General features: G+C 39.2%; 2 protein-coding genes across 3 annotated transcripts; one reads left to right on the plus strand and one right to left on the minus strand.

The window, feature by feature from the left end:
- Positions 1-1,360: 1,360 nt before the first annotated feature.
- Positions 1,361-7,654, minus strand: scml4 (Scm polycomb group protein like 4). 2 transcript variants are annotated; one of them, XM_022751095.1, is made up of 8 exons: positions 7,543-7,654; positions 4,393-4,629; positions 3,809-3,938; positions 3,428-3,628; positions 3,074-3,235; positions 2,765-2,989; positions 2,508-2,656; positions 1,361-2,347 (listed from the first exon to the last, which is right to left on the minus strand). In XM_022751095.1, the coding sequence occupies exons 2-8, from the start codon at positions 4,621-4,623 to the stop codon at positions 2,222-2,224; spliced, it is 1,224 nt and encodes a 407-aa protein (XP_022606816.1). In that variant the 5' UTR covers positions 4,624-4,629; positions 7,543-7,654; the 3' UTR covers positions 1,361-2,221. The 2 variants fall into 2 exon arrangements, with proteins under 2 accessions (XP_022606816.1, XP_022606817.1); XM_022751096.1 differs by lacking the exon at positions 7,543-7,654 and adding an exon at positions 4,700-4,789.
- Positions 7,231-16,371, plus strand: LOC111226019 (AFG1-like ATPase). The gene is made up of 13 exons (XM_022751094.1): positions 7,231-7,357; positions 7,758-7,963; positions 8,847-8,898; positions 8,997-9,098; positions 11,663-11,793; positions 11,953-12,052; positions 12,177-12,235; positions 12,353-12,435; positions 12,543-12,613; positions 12,738-12,838; positions 13,474-13,614; positions 13,716-13,826; positions 14,888-16,371. Exons 1-13 carry the CDS (start codon positions 7,231-7,233, stop codon positions 15,023-15,025), a joined length of 1,422 nt encoding a protein of 473 aa, XP_022606815.1. The 3' UTR covers positions 15,026-16,371.
- Positions 16,372-16,790: the final 419 nt, after the last annotated feature.

Consider the following 16,790-nt stretch of genomic DNA (forward strand, 5'->3'; position numbering starts at 1 on the left):
AAAGAAACGCAGCTTTCCATCACATTAGTTAATAAAACACTGAAATAAAAAGTCTGTCTCACACACAAAGCTCTGATTACTTGATTTCTTAATTTAATAATACTCACATACGGTACAGTGTACACATAAGATTTCCTTTACATCTCACAAACACAAAAGCAAACAGTTAAATACATAGATAACCTTTAGCACCGGCATAGAGTTCTGATCCACTCAGCTTTCTCTAAAACTCTTATTCATAGTGATTTTCAAAATAAAACAAAACACCTTAGCTTGATCTCACTAGGCATGGCTTACATGTAATATCTTTACAGCAGCATTCACTTACAAAGGTTAATTGATTAAAAAAGGATGCATACTGTACACCAAAAGAGGTATACAAAAGCAATACTATATTATATACCCATTTACATGGCCGTTTAGGTTTTCTTAGTGTAACATTTACGCGTTTCATGTGTTTTGACAACTTCCGTATCAACACTGATGCTTGATAAAAACATAGAAACATACAAAATAAAAAAAAATGTTCTTATGAGTATACATGAAGAGCCTATGGAGATAATTGGCATGTAACAATCTTGCATATTGAAACATAAATATATCACGTTCACGATGCTCTCATTTTTCTTTATATATACTTACAAGAGAGCTACTGTCTTTCTATGTTATGTTTTGTTTAGGTTATACTGTTTTTTTTTTTTTAAATATTAAAATTATAATAAAAAAGAATGAAAAATCCAATGGGAACATTACTTTTTTGTTACACAGTAATGTGAAAAAATAGTATCAAAATGATTTTCTAAATCTCTCAATCAAAAGGCAATGTAGTATTTAATGCACCATTTTCAGTGATATCTGTTATACATTTCTTGTCAGATGATATATATATATACATATATATATATATGTATATATATATATATGAAGGTTTGTGAGACAAAATGTTTTCTTACACTTCTACACTTATGTTAAAATGTGTATGGTGGATGCATTCCACACTCTGAGAGTTTTTAGTTCAAAATCTGTGCCAAAAGTGGAGTCATTTAAGAATGAGAGAGAGAAAGATCTGGGGCGATTTTGTAATTATCACTAAATGACATCATGGAAATCTTCAAAAACAAAAAAATCTGTACCAAGAGGATCCAACTGTGGCCCTCAAGTCTGTGGATCCCAGAGAGTAGGGTCCCCACTTCCTTTAGGGTCCCCAGAAGTGAGGGGCGTCACTTCGCTTTACATCCCTCTTTTCATTAAGTTTCTCTGCTCAACACTTTAAATAATATATGAATCAATATTTTTAAATAATATATGAATCAATATTTTTTAATAACACTGTATCAAATGATAATGTGACTGTGAAAGCACCTACAGAGAATATTCACCTGAATCTGCAGCACCACTCAGCTTTCCAGAGCTTAATAGCGAGTTTCGGTTCACTCTTTAGCTGACTAGCCCACAAGGTTTTGGTTCAGTGTCTCTTAGCATCGTTTTTAGCCGCAGTAGGCATCTGGTCTCAGCACAAACGCGATGAAAACCCACCGCACACTCCCTGCTCAGCACCAAACAGCAGGGAGACACAGTCAGAGACTAGCTGCTAGTTCCCAAACCGACTTAAAAGGTGATATGACAGTGATGTGTCCATAATTTGTTTCCTCTGCCCCCCAGTGTGTTGTCTGTGAAAGACATACTTGAATATTAAAAGGTACAGCCAGGTTGATGCCACATAAAATGCAGGTGATGTTGGATAAGTTAACATTTATGTTAGCCCTATTATGTCAGCATTAATATCAGCATTAAGTTGGATCCTATCCTTACCCTACTCTACCCCAACTACTCTACTCCAATTTTCTTCACACTTTCCTGTTTAAATGCAAATGTTGGATACAAACGTCTTCATAAAAGACCAAATCTGTCCAGTAATGCCTGAACCTTTAAAGCTTCAGCATCATACAGGAAGTTACAGTAGTGTTTCTTCCTCATTCTGAGCAAAAAGGAGTTAAATTAATCGTACAAGTAGTATTAAAAGTAGTAGCTTATTTGCTTTTATATGTTTATGGCAGAAAAGGAAGTGACACTCACGCTCACTTTCTTTAAGGGGACCCAAAAGAAAGAGACTCACCTCATGTCTGGGGACCTAAGACCTGAAGTCCCCAGACGTGACCCTACTCAAACGTGCTCTCGGATTCATTCTCGGGAGGAGATATATATATATCGTGGAAGGTTTTCAGAACTTAGTCTGCTTTAGTTTGTCGATGTGGTAGCAAAGCTTCAAGGCCGGCCCCAGCTTCAGTCCGAGGTACTTCATGATCATGTCACTCTTCAGGAGTAACAAAGCGTTTCCGTCAATCTCCTGAGAGGAAAAGAAGAAGAAGAAGTTGGTGTCAGATCAGTGAGAGATAGGTGACCAGCCGAGGTGATTTCAATTGGATATTCAGTCCGGCCAATTAAATCAGCAGTTAATTAAATCAGCCGTGTAATGAGTCAGCTTGTCGGGAACACAGTGGACTTACATGTTTTCTAAAGACGTCTGCATGGGGGCCGAGAGCCTGGGGGTCTGCGTCCCTGATGAACCAGACAACATCTTCCACAGACCAGGTGGATGGGTCCTTATTGGGTGGAGCTTTGGACTCCTGGGACTCTGGAGATGCATTATAACCTCCTGCAAGAACAAAGGAAAGAAAGGAGCTTTACTTTTGTTCTTCCGGGAAATAAATATGGACACAACCTCGGTTTTGCTTTCTCCCCCTCCCTCCCCCCGACTTCTCACCTGTCCTGTTGCTCTCTGGGAATGTGTTTGGGCTGGTGGACGACTGCCTGCACATGCTCATGGAGGCCGAGCCGTTGGAGAACTGCTGTGATGAACGAAACCCGTAGGAGGACTTTGGTGAGTAGGACGAGCTTATGGAGCTGAAAGCAGAGTCGCCGGGGTCCACGGAGTAGCGTTTGCCGTCCGACTGGTCTAAGTGGTAGTCCTCGGCCATAGATGTTTCAGCTGAAGACAAGATCAGAGTCAAAATTAGCTGGAAGAATTTCGCCATATCAACACAGTAGCTTCTTCTAAGCTTCTTCTAAGTACCATCTGACTGGTAGGAGCCACCACTGTGCTGGGTAATGGGCTGATCGCTGAAGAGGTTTTCACAGTGCAAGCTGCGACAGAGTTTCTTCAGAAAACGAAGCACATAGTCGATGCTATTCACCACGGGGAGGCTGAGAAGGTGCTGCTTCCCATCAAATGTGGCTGAAAGAGCAAAACAGGGAGGCCACTTGAAACAACAGCACAGTTTGGAAACAATTTTGTACAAATGAGGTCATTAAACTTTTACTAATGGTAGTGGTTTCTCAGTTCCACCTCAGGTAAAGTGGTAAGAATTTTATTGAAGGGTATTAAACAAACAGAAAACAACACCTGAGGGGGGTCTTTGTACAACACCTGATATTTTTTCTCCCCCGTAGCCTTGCGTGAGGAGGGTGAACACTGTTTTCTGCTGGAAGGCGCTGTCGATGCAGCCTTGGACGGCCTGCTGCAGCACCACGGAGGGTCTGTCGGGTCCAAAGTGATCAGGGAGCTGCTGGATCTTCTTCCTGTCCAGGTTGGGGCCCGTGTTGGCCTGCTTGTTGATGTAGATACAGACTAGTACAGAAAAAAAACAAAAACGGGTGGAGATAGGAAAAGAAAAGGAGAAACGATAGAATGAGGGAAGAAATTATACTTTGACTTTCAGTGTCTTTAAACAAACCCAGACTGGGGTTTAAAGCCAAATAAAGGCCTTTAATGCTTCTTACATGTGGTTCAGAGTGTTTTGTGTCCTACCTGTGAGCACCTGGGGCGTGGCAGAGTGGGGGATGGTGGCGGCATCCTGAGGAATGGAGCTCATATCGGGTTCAGGGGTGCTGCTGGGTGGAGAAATAGCCAACGGCGTCATCACCATCCTGGGTTTGAGCTGCGGAAAAACAAAATGTTTTTGCATTCCTGTGTTTATTTTGGGGAGGATCATTTATTTATGCATACTAAATGATGTAGGGAGGGGGATGGTAGAATCATCTGGATACGAAATCTGTATAAAGCTGTAGTTTTTAATGCTACAGATGATGAGTTTTGTGTATTTATGAATTGAAAAAGCAGATATTTATAATAATGACTTTCTCTAATAATGACACAAAAATGTTTCCCTGATATTTGACTACAGCAGAACAAAGCCCCGCAGATGTTGAGTCTCTCTCTCTGTTGCACTGGGGTCCCACAAAATCTGAAGGGCATGGAGCCTGTGTGTCTGTGTCTGTCTGTGTACACATGCATTTTTAAACACACTGCATCCACACACCACATCTCATCCCCCGTCCCCCCCCACCACCACCACCACCACCACCACCACCACCACCACCGATCTGGCTGACCTTGAAGCCCGGCTTTCTCCCCCTCTTCTTTGGCACTTTGAGTGGTGGGAGCGATTCAGGGTAACGATTAGGAAAATCCATCTTGGCGACATTGCGGAGCGGGGGTCTCCCTCTCTTCCTGCCCGGTATCTTCCCCGTCTGGCTGGGGATGAAGGAGGGAGCCACTGCAGCTGATTGCATTTCACTGTTGTTGCCGTCTGATTTCTGTGCCGTTGCTGCAGGTACACTCATTTGGAGCTGGAGACAAAGGAAAACAACCATTGAGCTCAGGCAATGGAAATGCATAAAAAACATGCACTTTACTTACACATTAATCCTCCGCCTCAGCAGCTACATATCAGAGAGCAGCATTAGCATCAATTTAGAGCAGACACAAGAGGAAGCAGAATGGCTTGGCAGAGGTGTGCAACGGCAACATCCAAACACTAACACACTGCAGAAGACTCAGATGAGCAATGCGGTGAGAGGAGCAGATTTTAGCAGAGCACTATAATAATCGAACAACACAAAAGGCAGCCATGCAAGAGCTGTGGAGGAAACAGCACCTCCATCCTGCACTGATAGCACACCAATAAACCAGAGAGAGAGAGAGAGAGAGAGAGAGAGGGGGAGAGAGAGAGAGAGGGAGAGAGAGGGAGGAAGGGGGAGGGAGGGGGTGTCTATTACCTGCTATCTTCTATTGTGAAAGCCCAAGAGCCAAGCCCTTTAGTCTTAAATCTCAGGAGCCTAAAGGTGACTATAAAGCTAAATCCCTCACAATGCAGGGGAAAGCATCTTGCTCTTGCTGTATGTGCCTTTTTCCTCGTCCCCTTTTGGTTAACACACTGCTACTGCTGCTGCTGCTGCTGCTGCTGCTGCTGCTGCTGCTGCTGCTCGGCACACAGGCTGCAGACATCTCATTAGACTAATGCATTCAGCAGTGGCAGAGGGAGGGGGAAATTGACTTCACCATGGCTACCCAGCTATGAATTACCATTACGATGACAGCTTCCCCCCTAATCTTTAAAAAAAAAAAAAAAAAAGAAGTAACAGCTACAAGAAAAGAAACATGTGACACATCTTCCATGCAGCAGCAGCAGCAGCAGCATCAGAGCCAAACAGAATGAAGAAACTGCAATTTATAGCATTCAAAACGATCTTGCTTTAAGCAGATTTGTCAAAGGATACAGTATGTAAACAAACAATAACCCGTCAGCAAGCACTCACCATCCAAAACAGATGTGTAGATGTGGAGTATCCCTACGCTCCGTGCTGTGTTTCCTATATTTTTCCTGCTTCCAATAGCAGAGCACGGAGCTCAAAGCAAGGCGGATTCCACTGTAATACTGTATGTGTGTGTGTGTGTGTGTGTGTGTGTGTGTGTACAACAGAGAGAGACAGACAGAGAGCGAGTGACCGTGTGTGTGTGTGTGCATTAAAGAGAGAGAGGGGGAGAAGGGCTGCTCTGTTGTCATGGCAACAAGCCCGTAAGCCCTGGAACACCCTGACCGTTGTCTGCCATGTTTTGTCTGCGGCTCAGTGCTGTGGAGGTATAATTAGAATGAGGACAGTTTCTGCTGTTAATCAAAATGAGAATATTAATTGAACAGTTTGAAAATATGAATGTAATACTTTTATTTATTGTTATTATTATTATTATTATTATTGTTATTATTATGATTATTATTTATTTTTCTCTTTTTCTATAGTGTTTACAGCGGTGTAAAAGTGTTATTGTGTGCTATAAATGGTTTATTCTCACAATTGTGGAGCTTTAATTCTCATGTTTTGATGGTAAGAAGATCATTTTAGTCATTTTTAAGCAAAAGTGCCAAACGTTTGCTGGTCCCAATGTCTCAAATGTGAGGAGTTGTTGCTTTTCTTTTGTCATATATGATAGTAAACTCAATATATTTAGCTTTTTGTCTATTGGTCTGACTATTTTTGACTATTATTTTGTCTAAACAAAACAAAGCATCTGAACCTTGAGCTGTGGCAAATTATAACAGGCATTATTCACTATATTAATCAACAAAATAATGATACAATGACAATGATAATGAAAATAATCATCCGTCCCAATTAATCATAATTGTGCACAATACTCACACTGCACCTGCTTTGTATAGACTAAACGATCAATCTAGAAAATAATTGTGATCTTAATCGATAATGAGAACAGTCATTAGCTGCAGCCCTAGATTCATTATTCACACTGCTGCTATCAGATATTAAAGCTGCAGATAATATTTGAGCTGACACAAAACATCAATCAGAAACCTCTAAGTCATTTTTCAACACCTTCTCGTTCCTAATTCTCAAATGTGATAATGTGCTGCTTTTCTCTGTTTTATATCATTGTGAAATTAATATTGTTTTTTTTTTTTTGTTTTTTTTACTGTTGATTAGACAAACAATCTATTTAGAGATGCCACCTTGGTTTTCTGACATCCTATGCAATTAATCAAGAAAATAATAGCTGGATTATATAGATGGAAACAATTTATATTATATTGTATCTTATTTTATATTTCATTCTTGTCTTGGGGTCTTTTATGTCCTGTGTAGAGCTCTTTGAAATGCTTTGTTGTTGACTTTGTTGTAACCTTGCTTTGCATTTATCATCACAATTTCAAGCATTGTTATGATTACAAAACTGTTCATTATAATGCTATCATAACACTATATGTATTGTGATATCATTATAATATTTCGTGTTAATAAATATGTTGTCTAACAAAAAGAGAAATTATACAATCCAAGATACAGAATTCAGAGAAATTTCGCCCCCTGCTGGTTGACGTGTTTCCGTTTTATGTCTTTGCTAATAAAGTTAAGTTGACGCAATTTGAAACCAAGATGGCGGTGCACATACCGCTGTCTTTAAAGATGTCACCCTCAGCTTTACTGGGCTTTAAGTGTCTATTTACAGAACAGTATTCTTCCAGAAAACTGCTAAAATCTTTAACGGAGCTCTGCAGACGAGGTGAGGCGAGTTTTTGGTGAGTCGCTGTGACGGCTGAAGTGTTAAAAGTGTTTGTCCTGTGCTGTAAACAGTCTTAAAGTCGACCTAGCTCTGCTTTTAATTTCACTCTAGTAGCTACTTCACGCTCTCTCACAATGAACCTGGTTTTTAATCACAATATATTTGACCTGTTTTTATAAACTCACCTTGATATTTTCACTGGGTTTCACTGGGCTGACGGGGTCCTGCCCTGTCAGCTGTCAGACTAGCTAACTAGTCACTTGCTAACCTTTGGTCTTTGTCCACAGGTGCGACATTATCGTAACTTTCCGCATCAATAAGCGTCTTTTTTGCGAACATCTGAGGTGTAAACAGACGAGCTCAAGCACCCGTACTGTCTGTGTTGTTATAATTTTCTAAGGATACTCCGTGAAAGCCCAGCAGGCGGTGGAGGAGGGTGGTGTCAGCGCCGCCGGGTTCAGCGGCCCTCTGGATCACTACAGCGGGCTGATCCGAGACGGGACACTGCGGGAGGATGAGCATCAGAAAGCGGTGCTACACAAACTGGAAGAGCTTCACAAAACACTCAGAGGATACAGCAACACACCGACATCCATCTTCTCCAAGGTAGACAGGAAGGCTCCTAGGATGCTTTCATTCATAAACCTGTATTTAAATGGAGAAAAAAAAAATCACATCAATCAATCAAACAAACTTTATTTGTATAGCACTTCTCATACAGGTTAGTGCAGTTCAAAGTGCTTCACAGATGACTGACAAACTAAAAAGATGTATACTTTGGCTGGAAAAATGATTGAACTGGATGACTCATGCAGTTGTATGCAAAGGTAATGACAACTTACATATGAATAATGTGTAATAATGTTGATTTTTGAAGTGAAAAGTAGTAAATACAACCCTTGCAGCAAACAGACATTATAAAAATTGCACTATTAACTTAAAAAAAAGGCATGTACAAAAGTTTGGGCTCCCCACTAAGTCAGTGCTTATTAACCCCCCTTTGGCAGATGTCACAGCTTGCAGATATTTTTAGTCTGTCTTGCACACTCAGCATGTTTAAGATCTACCCACAGATTTGCAGAGATGTTCAAGATTTGGTTTGTGTTCACTGAGGTAGTTCATGGTGGAATTTGAGGTCTGATGTGGATCATTGTCTCGTCGTAGAGGCCGGCCACTTTTCTGTTTCATTTGCTTGACTGACTGACTGCAGAACATCTGTATCCAGAATTTTCTGATATTTAGTGTAACCCACCAGGTTTTGTTTATATAACTTATTCACCCTAATATTTTACTGCTGTTGAATTTGGAAAATAGTTCTTGTTTGCCATGGTGATGGAGCCAGGTCAATTTTGGATTCCCTTTGATGTTGGATTACTGTGATCTAAGTTATTGAAGCATTGCTTTTTATGCTTTAGAGTTTTACCATTTGTTTTGAGATCATTTTAAAATCTGCTTTCAATTTTTTTTGTTCTCTCTTTATATCTTTCAGTTTTTCACAAAACCCAAACCTCCTAAAGGCTACTACATCTTCGGTGACGTTGGTAAGGAATACAGAGTTGAAAATCTAAATCTATTCCTTCCTCTAACTTCTGTATATTAGTTTTGATTTGACTGTCTTACGTGATCTTTCTTTTTTCAGGCACAGGAAAAACTATGGTCATGGACATGTTTTATTCACATGTGGAGACTGAAAAGAAGAAGAGGGTTCATTTCCACGGCTTTATGTTGGACGTGCATAAAAGTGAGTACACTTCATATGCTGAAGCAGCACAGTGTCACAGTTTTCACAATTAAGCTGTACCAAAAAACCAATGAACTGTGTTCATTGTTGTCAGTTTTCTTCGTCTCTAACAGCCACTAGAGGGCAGATAAGCTCTGAATAATCGAATGAATAAACAAGTTATTTTTTACAAAAGGTGGAATTTGTGCTCCAAGATGCAAAGGCTGTTTGGTGCCGTGGGAAGATCCATACGCTTATATTTGGCACAAATGAGCGTGGTGTGTATTCCAGAAAGTGGGCTTAGTGAAAACCCTGAGCGTGTTAATCTGGAGTTGAGGGTAACTGAGTTTTCATCTCCAGAAACAGAAAGCACTTTAACGCTGAGGCAGTTACTGTGGTAACTTTAAGTCTGTGAAGGTGGCCTGCTCACTGGCTGGTGTTCAACCCTGAGTCTCTTTCTCTCTCTCTTTCTCTCTCTCTCTCTCTCTCTCTCTCTCTCTCTCTCTCTCTCCTCCTCCTCCTGCTGAGCCTGAAGAAGCTTCTGACAAGCTGCTTCATTTCCTTATTCATACACTTGATATCAAAGGTCACGTCGGAGCAAAGGTTTTCATTGAGAGAAGATTAAAATCCCGGTTAGACATTAGTTTAATACCCTCTTTACTAATGTTGCCTCTTATGATCAATCAGAAAAAAGACGATAGAGACAATGACCTCTGTCCTTGCGTTCATATATTCCACATGGCAATCAGTTAAGAAAAAAATCTGTACACTGTCGACCTTTATAACACTGACTCTTATCAGTGTGTTCCCCTGCACTGACACATTTACTGTAGATCAATCACTGTAAATTTAAAAAAAAAAAAAAAAAATCAATGTTGAACAACTTAAATTGTGATTGATCGCACTGACGGAACATCCCTATCATAGTTGTCATCTCATATTGGAGATTGTGTGAATATTTCTGAGTGAGGATGATTGTCGAGCGGCTGAAAACAAGGCTGGGTTAAACAGCGAGTTTTTGAATATAGGCTGCATATAGTCTTAACTTGTTTAACGACAGTTCAGTTACTACGTTTAAATTTACTACATGTCGAAAAATAGCATAATATATCAAATATGCAGCTTATGACACACAAGCACTCAGTTTTAACCTGGATGCTTTTTCAACTGCAAATCACCAGAATCTTTAGTCTGTTACTGGCTCAGACTAGAGGTTACAACCATAGGTTTAGAAGTAAACTTGTGTCTTATCCTTTTGATTTACAGCTGAATAAATGTAAAAAATTTGAATGTAAAAAAAACTTCAAGCTTTATTGTCCATTAAGGAAATTCAGGTCTGCTAATGAATGAGTGGATTATACTGAATGAAATGTAAATAGTTTGACCCTATTGACTCTTTTCTATAGCTCAGGCTCTTTCAGTGCTGCTGTGTGTGAGATAAATATGCATTATCACACATTAATATTTCTACCTCCTCTGAATTAAAATGGAGAGGCTGCTCTTTATTGGTACGTTTCCATGGTGAATCGTAGTATCTGAGCTCCATTCATGATGGCCTTTTTTCATTCACCACCCCCACACTTGACTCAGAGTGAACATGCTCAGAGTTGCTAACACTGAACAGCTGCTCTGGCAGTGAAAACTCGTATCTCAGGGTTCATCAACTCAGAGGTCAGGCTTAAGTTCAGTTCCTGCTTTCTGGATTTTGTGGTTACCATCTACATTGTCAGTAAACCGATGTGAACATCTGTTTTATATCCTAGTTGGTGTGGTCATAATGACTGTGTCCAATCCCCACTCACATGAGATGTAAAAATCTTGACCTAACCCCAAGTGTTTTTTATCTTTTATTTTGTATTTTTTTTGCCGGAAAAGCATCATTGTCCTTGTCACCATATGGGACTGTTTGTCTATATGGCAGAATTGCCACCAGCAGGGGGCGACACCGTCTCTTGTCCTACTCATTAAGCCGACTCATTATCACCTGTCAGTGGTTACAGACAACTCAATGAATCAGCAGCTCTGTGCCGGACAGTTTGCATCTGAGACGCTGCACTTCCTTGTTAATATTTTGGTTTTCAAAGCCAAGACCAAGTCCAAACGACCAAAAACCATCACAGTAGTGAAGTAATTAGTTGCATATTTATGTCCAATACAAGGGTCTTGTTTTGATACAGCTGTTAGATAAGCGCTTCACTACACGCTACATTCAAAGTATTTAGAACATTGCAGCGCTGTGGTTGCTGAACCGAGCTTATATTTCCTGTTTAGTCACCACATTTCAGTTATGTTGCATTTAAGGCAATGCATATGTGTTGTGTTATAAATGCAAACTGCTGACAAAGCATTTTCAAACGCGTGTAGTGAAACTCCAAAACTTCTGTCTCTCCCAAGTCTCAAGTCCTGTTCTTTGATAAGGTTAAAGATAACAGTAATCAGAAATATGTAGCAAATATTTATTACATTGAAAATATGTGAACTGATTTCACCACTTTTACTTATTCACTCTAACTTGTAACCATGTATTTGTGTGTATTCAATTGTTCTTACAAACTACAAAAGCACACACTTCTTTGTTTTTTCAGGGATCCATCGGCTAAAACAGAGTATGCCAAAGCGGAAAGCAGGGAAAATGGCCAAGTCCTATGACCCCATTGCTCCAGTTGCCGAGGAGATCAGTGAAGAGGCTTGTCTTCTATGCTTTGATGAGTTTCAGGTATTGATCTTTCAGAGTTTCTACACACCACAGTGCCTATTTTTCTAACAGATACTTTTATAGGAGTCTGGCAGTCTCTGTACAGTTTTGGTGTCTACAGTACACTGAACGTCAGCAGTGCTGTGCCCAAAGTTAGTTCATCTCTAAAATACATTTCAGGTCACTGATATCGCTGATGCCATGATTCTCAAGCAGCTTTTTGAGAATCTGTTTCTGAACGGAGTCGTTGTTGTGGCCACGTCTAATCGTCCTCCTGAAGGTAAGAAGCTAGTGTCGTAATACATGTATGTCTGGATACAATAACATACTTCAAACTAGGATGTAGATTTCACGAACCATTTAAAGCAAATGTAAATAAAATCTTATTTGTCGTCTTCCTTCAGACTTATATAAAAACGGGCTGCAGAGAGTCAACTTTGTGCCTTTTATTGCCGTGTTGCAGGTATGAACGTAGAGTCAGTTTCACTGAGAATCAAGGATACCAGTTGCTATTTGTGACAAGCTTTTTAAAGATATTTTTAAAGGCGCCTGCTGTTAATCATTTGTCTCTCACATGCAGAAATATTGCCAAACTCTTCGTCTGGACTCTGGGATAGATTACCGCAAAAGGAACAGACCCTCTGCTGGAAAACTCTACTTCCTGTATGAAATTCTTCTTGTAAAGCAGTCAGTAAAAGCCAGTGTTTGATCCGTTGTGTAAATGCACTGGCTTTTTTGTATTTAATGTTTCCCTGTTACATTCACTGTAGCTCCAGTGAGCCTGATGTAGAGGCAACACTAGACAAGATGTTTGATGAGCTGGCTTTCAAGCAGAATGACAGTAAGTGCACTTTCAGATGGTACTTGACTTATTTCAACAACTGATGTGTAATTTGGATATTATTTTATCTTTTTTTTTTTAATATATTATATAGTGTACTTAGCATATTATGTTTCCTCTACAGTAACACGACCAAGAGTTCTGAACGTTCACAACAGAAAAGTCCTTCTGAACAAAGCTTGCGGGACCATCGTAGACTGTACGTTTGAGGAGCTGTGTGATAGAGTAAGTCTTTTTGCATGTATCATAGAAAGTGGGTTTTTGTTTGTGTTTCTGTCGATGGGCAGTGGCGCTCAGTTGTCAGCATGTTATTGTTGTGTTGAATCAGAAAGAGATTAAATCAGTCAAAAAACATTTTCCAAAGCAGTGTTCATGATGACTAAGCAGGAGCAGTCGATAACTTGAAACTCACATGAAAGAAAACTTTCATGTGAGTCATTAGGTTTTCAGTGTGACTGGATTTCTCCATGTTCTGTGCTTTTGAAGCTAGATCATGATAATATTTCATCAAATATCACAAACATATTTTTTACAGCTTCACCTTCATAACAAATCAATCTGGACTCGTGTTGCATCATTTTATAAAGCTTTCCCTGCAGTTCAGCCTCAGCCTATTTGGTGTCTTTTGAAATGCTTGGAACTCAACCAGAATTTAAAGTTCAACAGGTTTGAGCAGTTCCTGGTTGTGTGAAGTGTTTGAGTGATGGACTGACTAATGACTCTGTACAGGCTGAAGCAATCCACAGAAATCCCAAAACTCATGGAAGTGTAAAGTTCACAGCAACTTAAACAGAAGTGATTTGAATAGATACCAGCCATAAAATTTGTGACGTCTAGCGTTTTGAATTTAAATGTTTCAGCCTTTAGGGGCCAGTGACTACCTGGAGATCTCCAGGCTGTTTGACACCGTATTTATTCGGCACATTCCTCTGCTCACACTGAACAAGAAAACTCAAGCCAGGCGTCTCATAACGCTCGTGGATGCCCTCTACGACCATAAGGTACACTACACTTATTTGCTTCCACATTTAAAAACAAAAAAAACCCAAAAAACTTCAGACTTTTGTATGAGAGTTTAACAGTAAATCATCTGTTATCTCAGGTGCGGGTGGTGATTCTCGCCGACCACCCTCTGGAGGACATGTTCGTACACGACGGGGATCATGGTCACGACGAGAGCCACATTCTGATGGACGATCTGGGGCTGAAAAGGGTAGGAGCTCTGCGACTCTTTTTGAACAGCAAAACCAGTTTTTCAGTTGGGTGTGTACATTCGATTGTAAATGTAGATAATTAAACTGATTGAGGCTGTTGGCCGTCAGTAAGTCAGCCTACTCTGTGTGTGTGGGCACTGTAAAAATCATATTAACCACTATATCAGTGTATTACTTAATTTCTTTTATATCAAGTAAGGTGATAAACCTCTGCCAAGAATGTTCAGTCCTACCGCACCTGGATTTAGATCACACACAGATTATTTAGAGTGAGTGCAGTAGTTCTTCTTACGATATCCTGCTAAATAACTAATTAACAGACGAATGGGAATAAAAATTTAACTTGCCTTAGTCATGATAACACTGCTCTATTTTTAGAAGTAAATTATGTATCTATGGAAACTGCTGTGTGAAATCATCTCACTCCAATGGCAAATTTCTTTCCTGCTTTCAATTAAAAAAATCAGTTTTTGACGTTCACATCATCAGTTTATATAATCTCATAACTCATTTGAAACGTTGAAATAAGTTTCTCAAGTTTACAGTTATTTTTTGTTTCAATTGTAAAAGAATACATTTGAGGGGCGCCCCACTGGTTTAAGGATTGACATGCCGACCGTGAACTCAAACGACCCCAGTTCATGTTCCACCCCAGGGACCTCTGTTGCATCTCCCTCTCTCTCCCTCGTTTCCTGTCGTCTCTCAACTGGCATTATCTAATGCCTCAAAAATGATTTTGAAAAATGAAATTGACTAAACATCAGAAAAAAACATGAAAGCATCAAGACAAAAACACAACTGAGCATCAAAAGGAAGGTTTGTCTAAACATGATAAGACTAAAGATTTAAGATTCTCTGAGGTCCCTTTTCTAAAGACTAAAGATTTAGAAGATAAAGATTGAGGATAAAGAATAAAGATTGGTGTAGAATGACTCTTTTATTGAATGGTCTTTTTTCTTTTTAAACTAATTTAAAGCAGTGCACCTCAACAAAAGAACTTAGCATCCCGAGTTTCACTAAACTGTTTAATTTTAAATTTTAACCCCCTGTGGTCTAACAGGAAGAAGCCAGCAGTCTGTCCATATTCAGCGGGGAGGAGGAAAGATTTGCCTTCCAGAGGACAGTGTCTCGACTCACAGAGATGCAGACTGAAGAATATTGGTTGGAAGGGGACAGAAGCACCAAATCGCAGGTTTAACATTTGGGAAAAGTCGACCGTGTTACACAACGTCCATACTTCATACATTGTTCTCCTCCTCTGCCAAACACAGTCCAGACGGAACATTACTCCTACTCATCTTATCCAGCACAAACGCAACGGGACTGCTCAACAGCGTGTGTGTGTGTGTGTGTGCGCGCAAATGTTGTACAGAGAATATTTATTGATATCTTAAGGCCTTTTATGACTTTATTGCGATGTTGCACTTTACAGATAATTTTTAAGATGAACTTTAGGGTGTCATATTGCTTTTAACTCAGTATCATATAGTGGTCCAACTGTATTTACTTTTATAAATCTGTGGGAAAAAGCTGAATGACTTTGGGAAATGGATTTGCAACAAGTTATTGTGAAGATTTAAGTGACATTTTAATGTATCTCTTTTGAGATACGTAATATTTTTGAAAATGTAATGCATCTCAATGAGTTATATATGATTCCAACACAAGTCTAAATACAGTGGCAGGAGATTGGCCTGGGTATTTGAAGCCGAGTGTTTATTTCTGATGATTTATGTGGATGCTGCTTGTGAAATTATGAAATTTCACAGATGCACTGAAAAATAACATTTGGCTCCATTCACCAGTTTTTTTTTTCATTTGCAGGATGAAAAGGAAACATCAAGCATGTAGCACAGGAAGTGTTTTAGTTCACATATTGCTTATATATTTTTATGCAGTTGTCTTCATAAATGAAACCAGTGAGTGTTTTGGTGTGGGAAGTGGTTGATGTTTAACTGGTTGCCTGTTTACATGTATATATAGATATATATTTCTTATTTAAAACAATCAGCATTCGCTCTACAAATACAAAGACGAGACTGTGTGGGAAGTGAAAGCGAGAAGAAAAAAAACTAAACTTCATCTCAGTTCATCTCCAGTACAAACACTAGTGTCATCTGTGCAGACAGTTGGTGCGATTTTATTTAGTGGAGTTTGAAGTTATTTTGCAAAAATGAAGTCTTGTTTGAATCCTAAAATCCATGAACTTTAAACCCTGAACCAATGCAATCCACTTTGTAGAGTGAAGTTATGTTACATTACTCTTGATGCTGACACGACAAGAACAACAACCACCAGCGATGTAAAGTAGTGAGTTTGGTCAAGTAAGTATTCCTCCGACTCGTAGATTTTTGGTTGAATAGTAGCAGTACTACTATTACTTCTGTATTTGGAAAACTCTACTACTTCATGCCAACTAGTTGTAGTATTAGTAGCAGTAATATAGTAGCTTGTTGTCTCACTATGATTAAAATTAATATTATATTAATAAGGATATTTATTCCTCGTGATGACATGTACACATTTATCTGTGTGTACACATACACTTTCAGTACAGTATATGTATATAATGTGTTAATGCCTATGTTGGTATATATGTGTCTGTACACACTTAAACAGTTAAGACGATATATGATCATATCCTCATATGATTCCTTTTGGAAATCAATATACTTAACATACTATTTCTAAGCCAATTACTCACTTTTTTAAATGAATTTTAATATGAGTAATTCAACTTTCACATCAGGTAAGTGTTTCAAATATGGCAGCTACCATTCGTGTTAAAACAATTGACATTTTTGTTTTGTATTAATACTGACTATTTCATAAGCTGCTATATTATTTTACATTATTATATTGAATTATTACTGAGGTCATGCCCTTTTTAAAGGAATTTTAAGGTATGTTGATTTTGTAATTTGATAACTTTTCGGGCCAACAAATGAATAATTACAGAAAGG

The sequence above is a fragment of the Seriola dumerili genome, unplaced genomic scaffold (genome assembly GCF_002260705.1).
Source record: "Seriola dumerili isolate Sdu_G_001 unplaced genomic scaffold, Sdu_1.0 BDQW01000149.1, whole genome shotgun sequence".
Classification (NCBI taxonomy): Eukaryota; Metazoa; Chordata; class Actinopteri; order Carangiformes; family Carangidae; genus Seriola; species Seriola dumerili.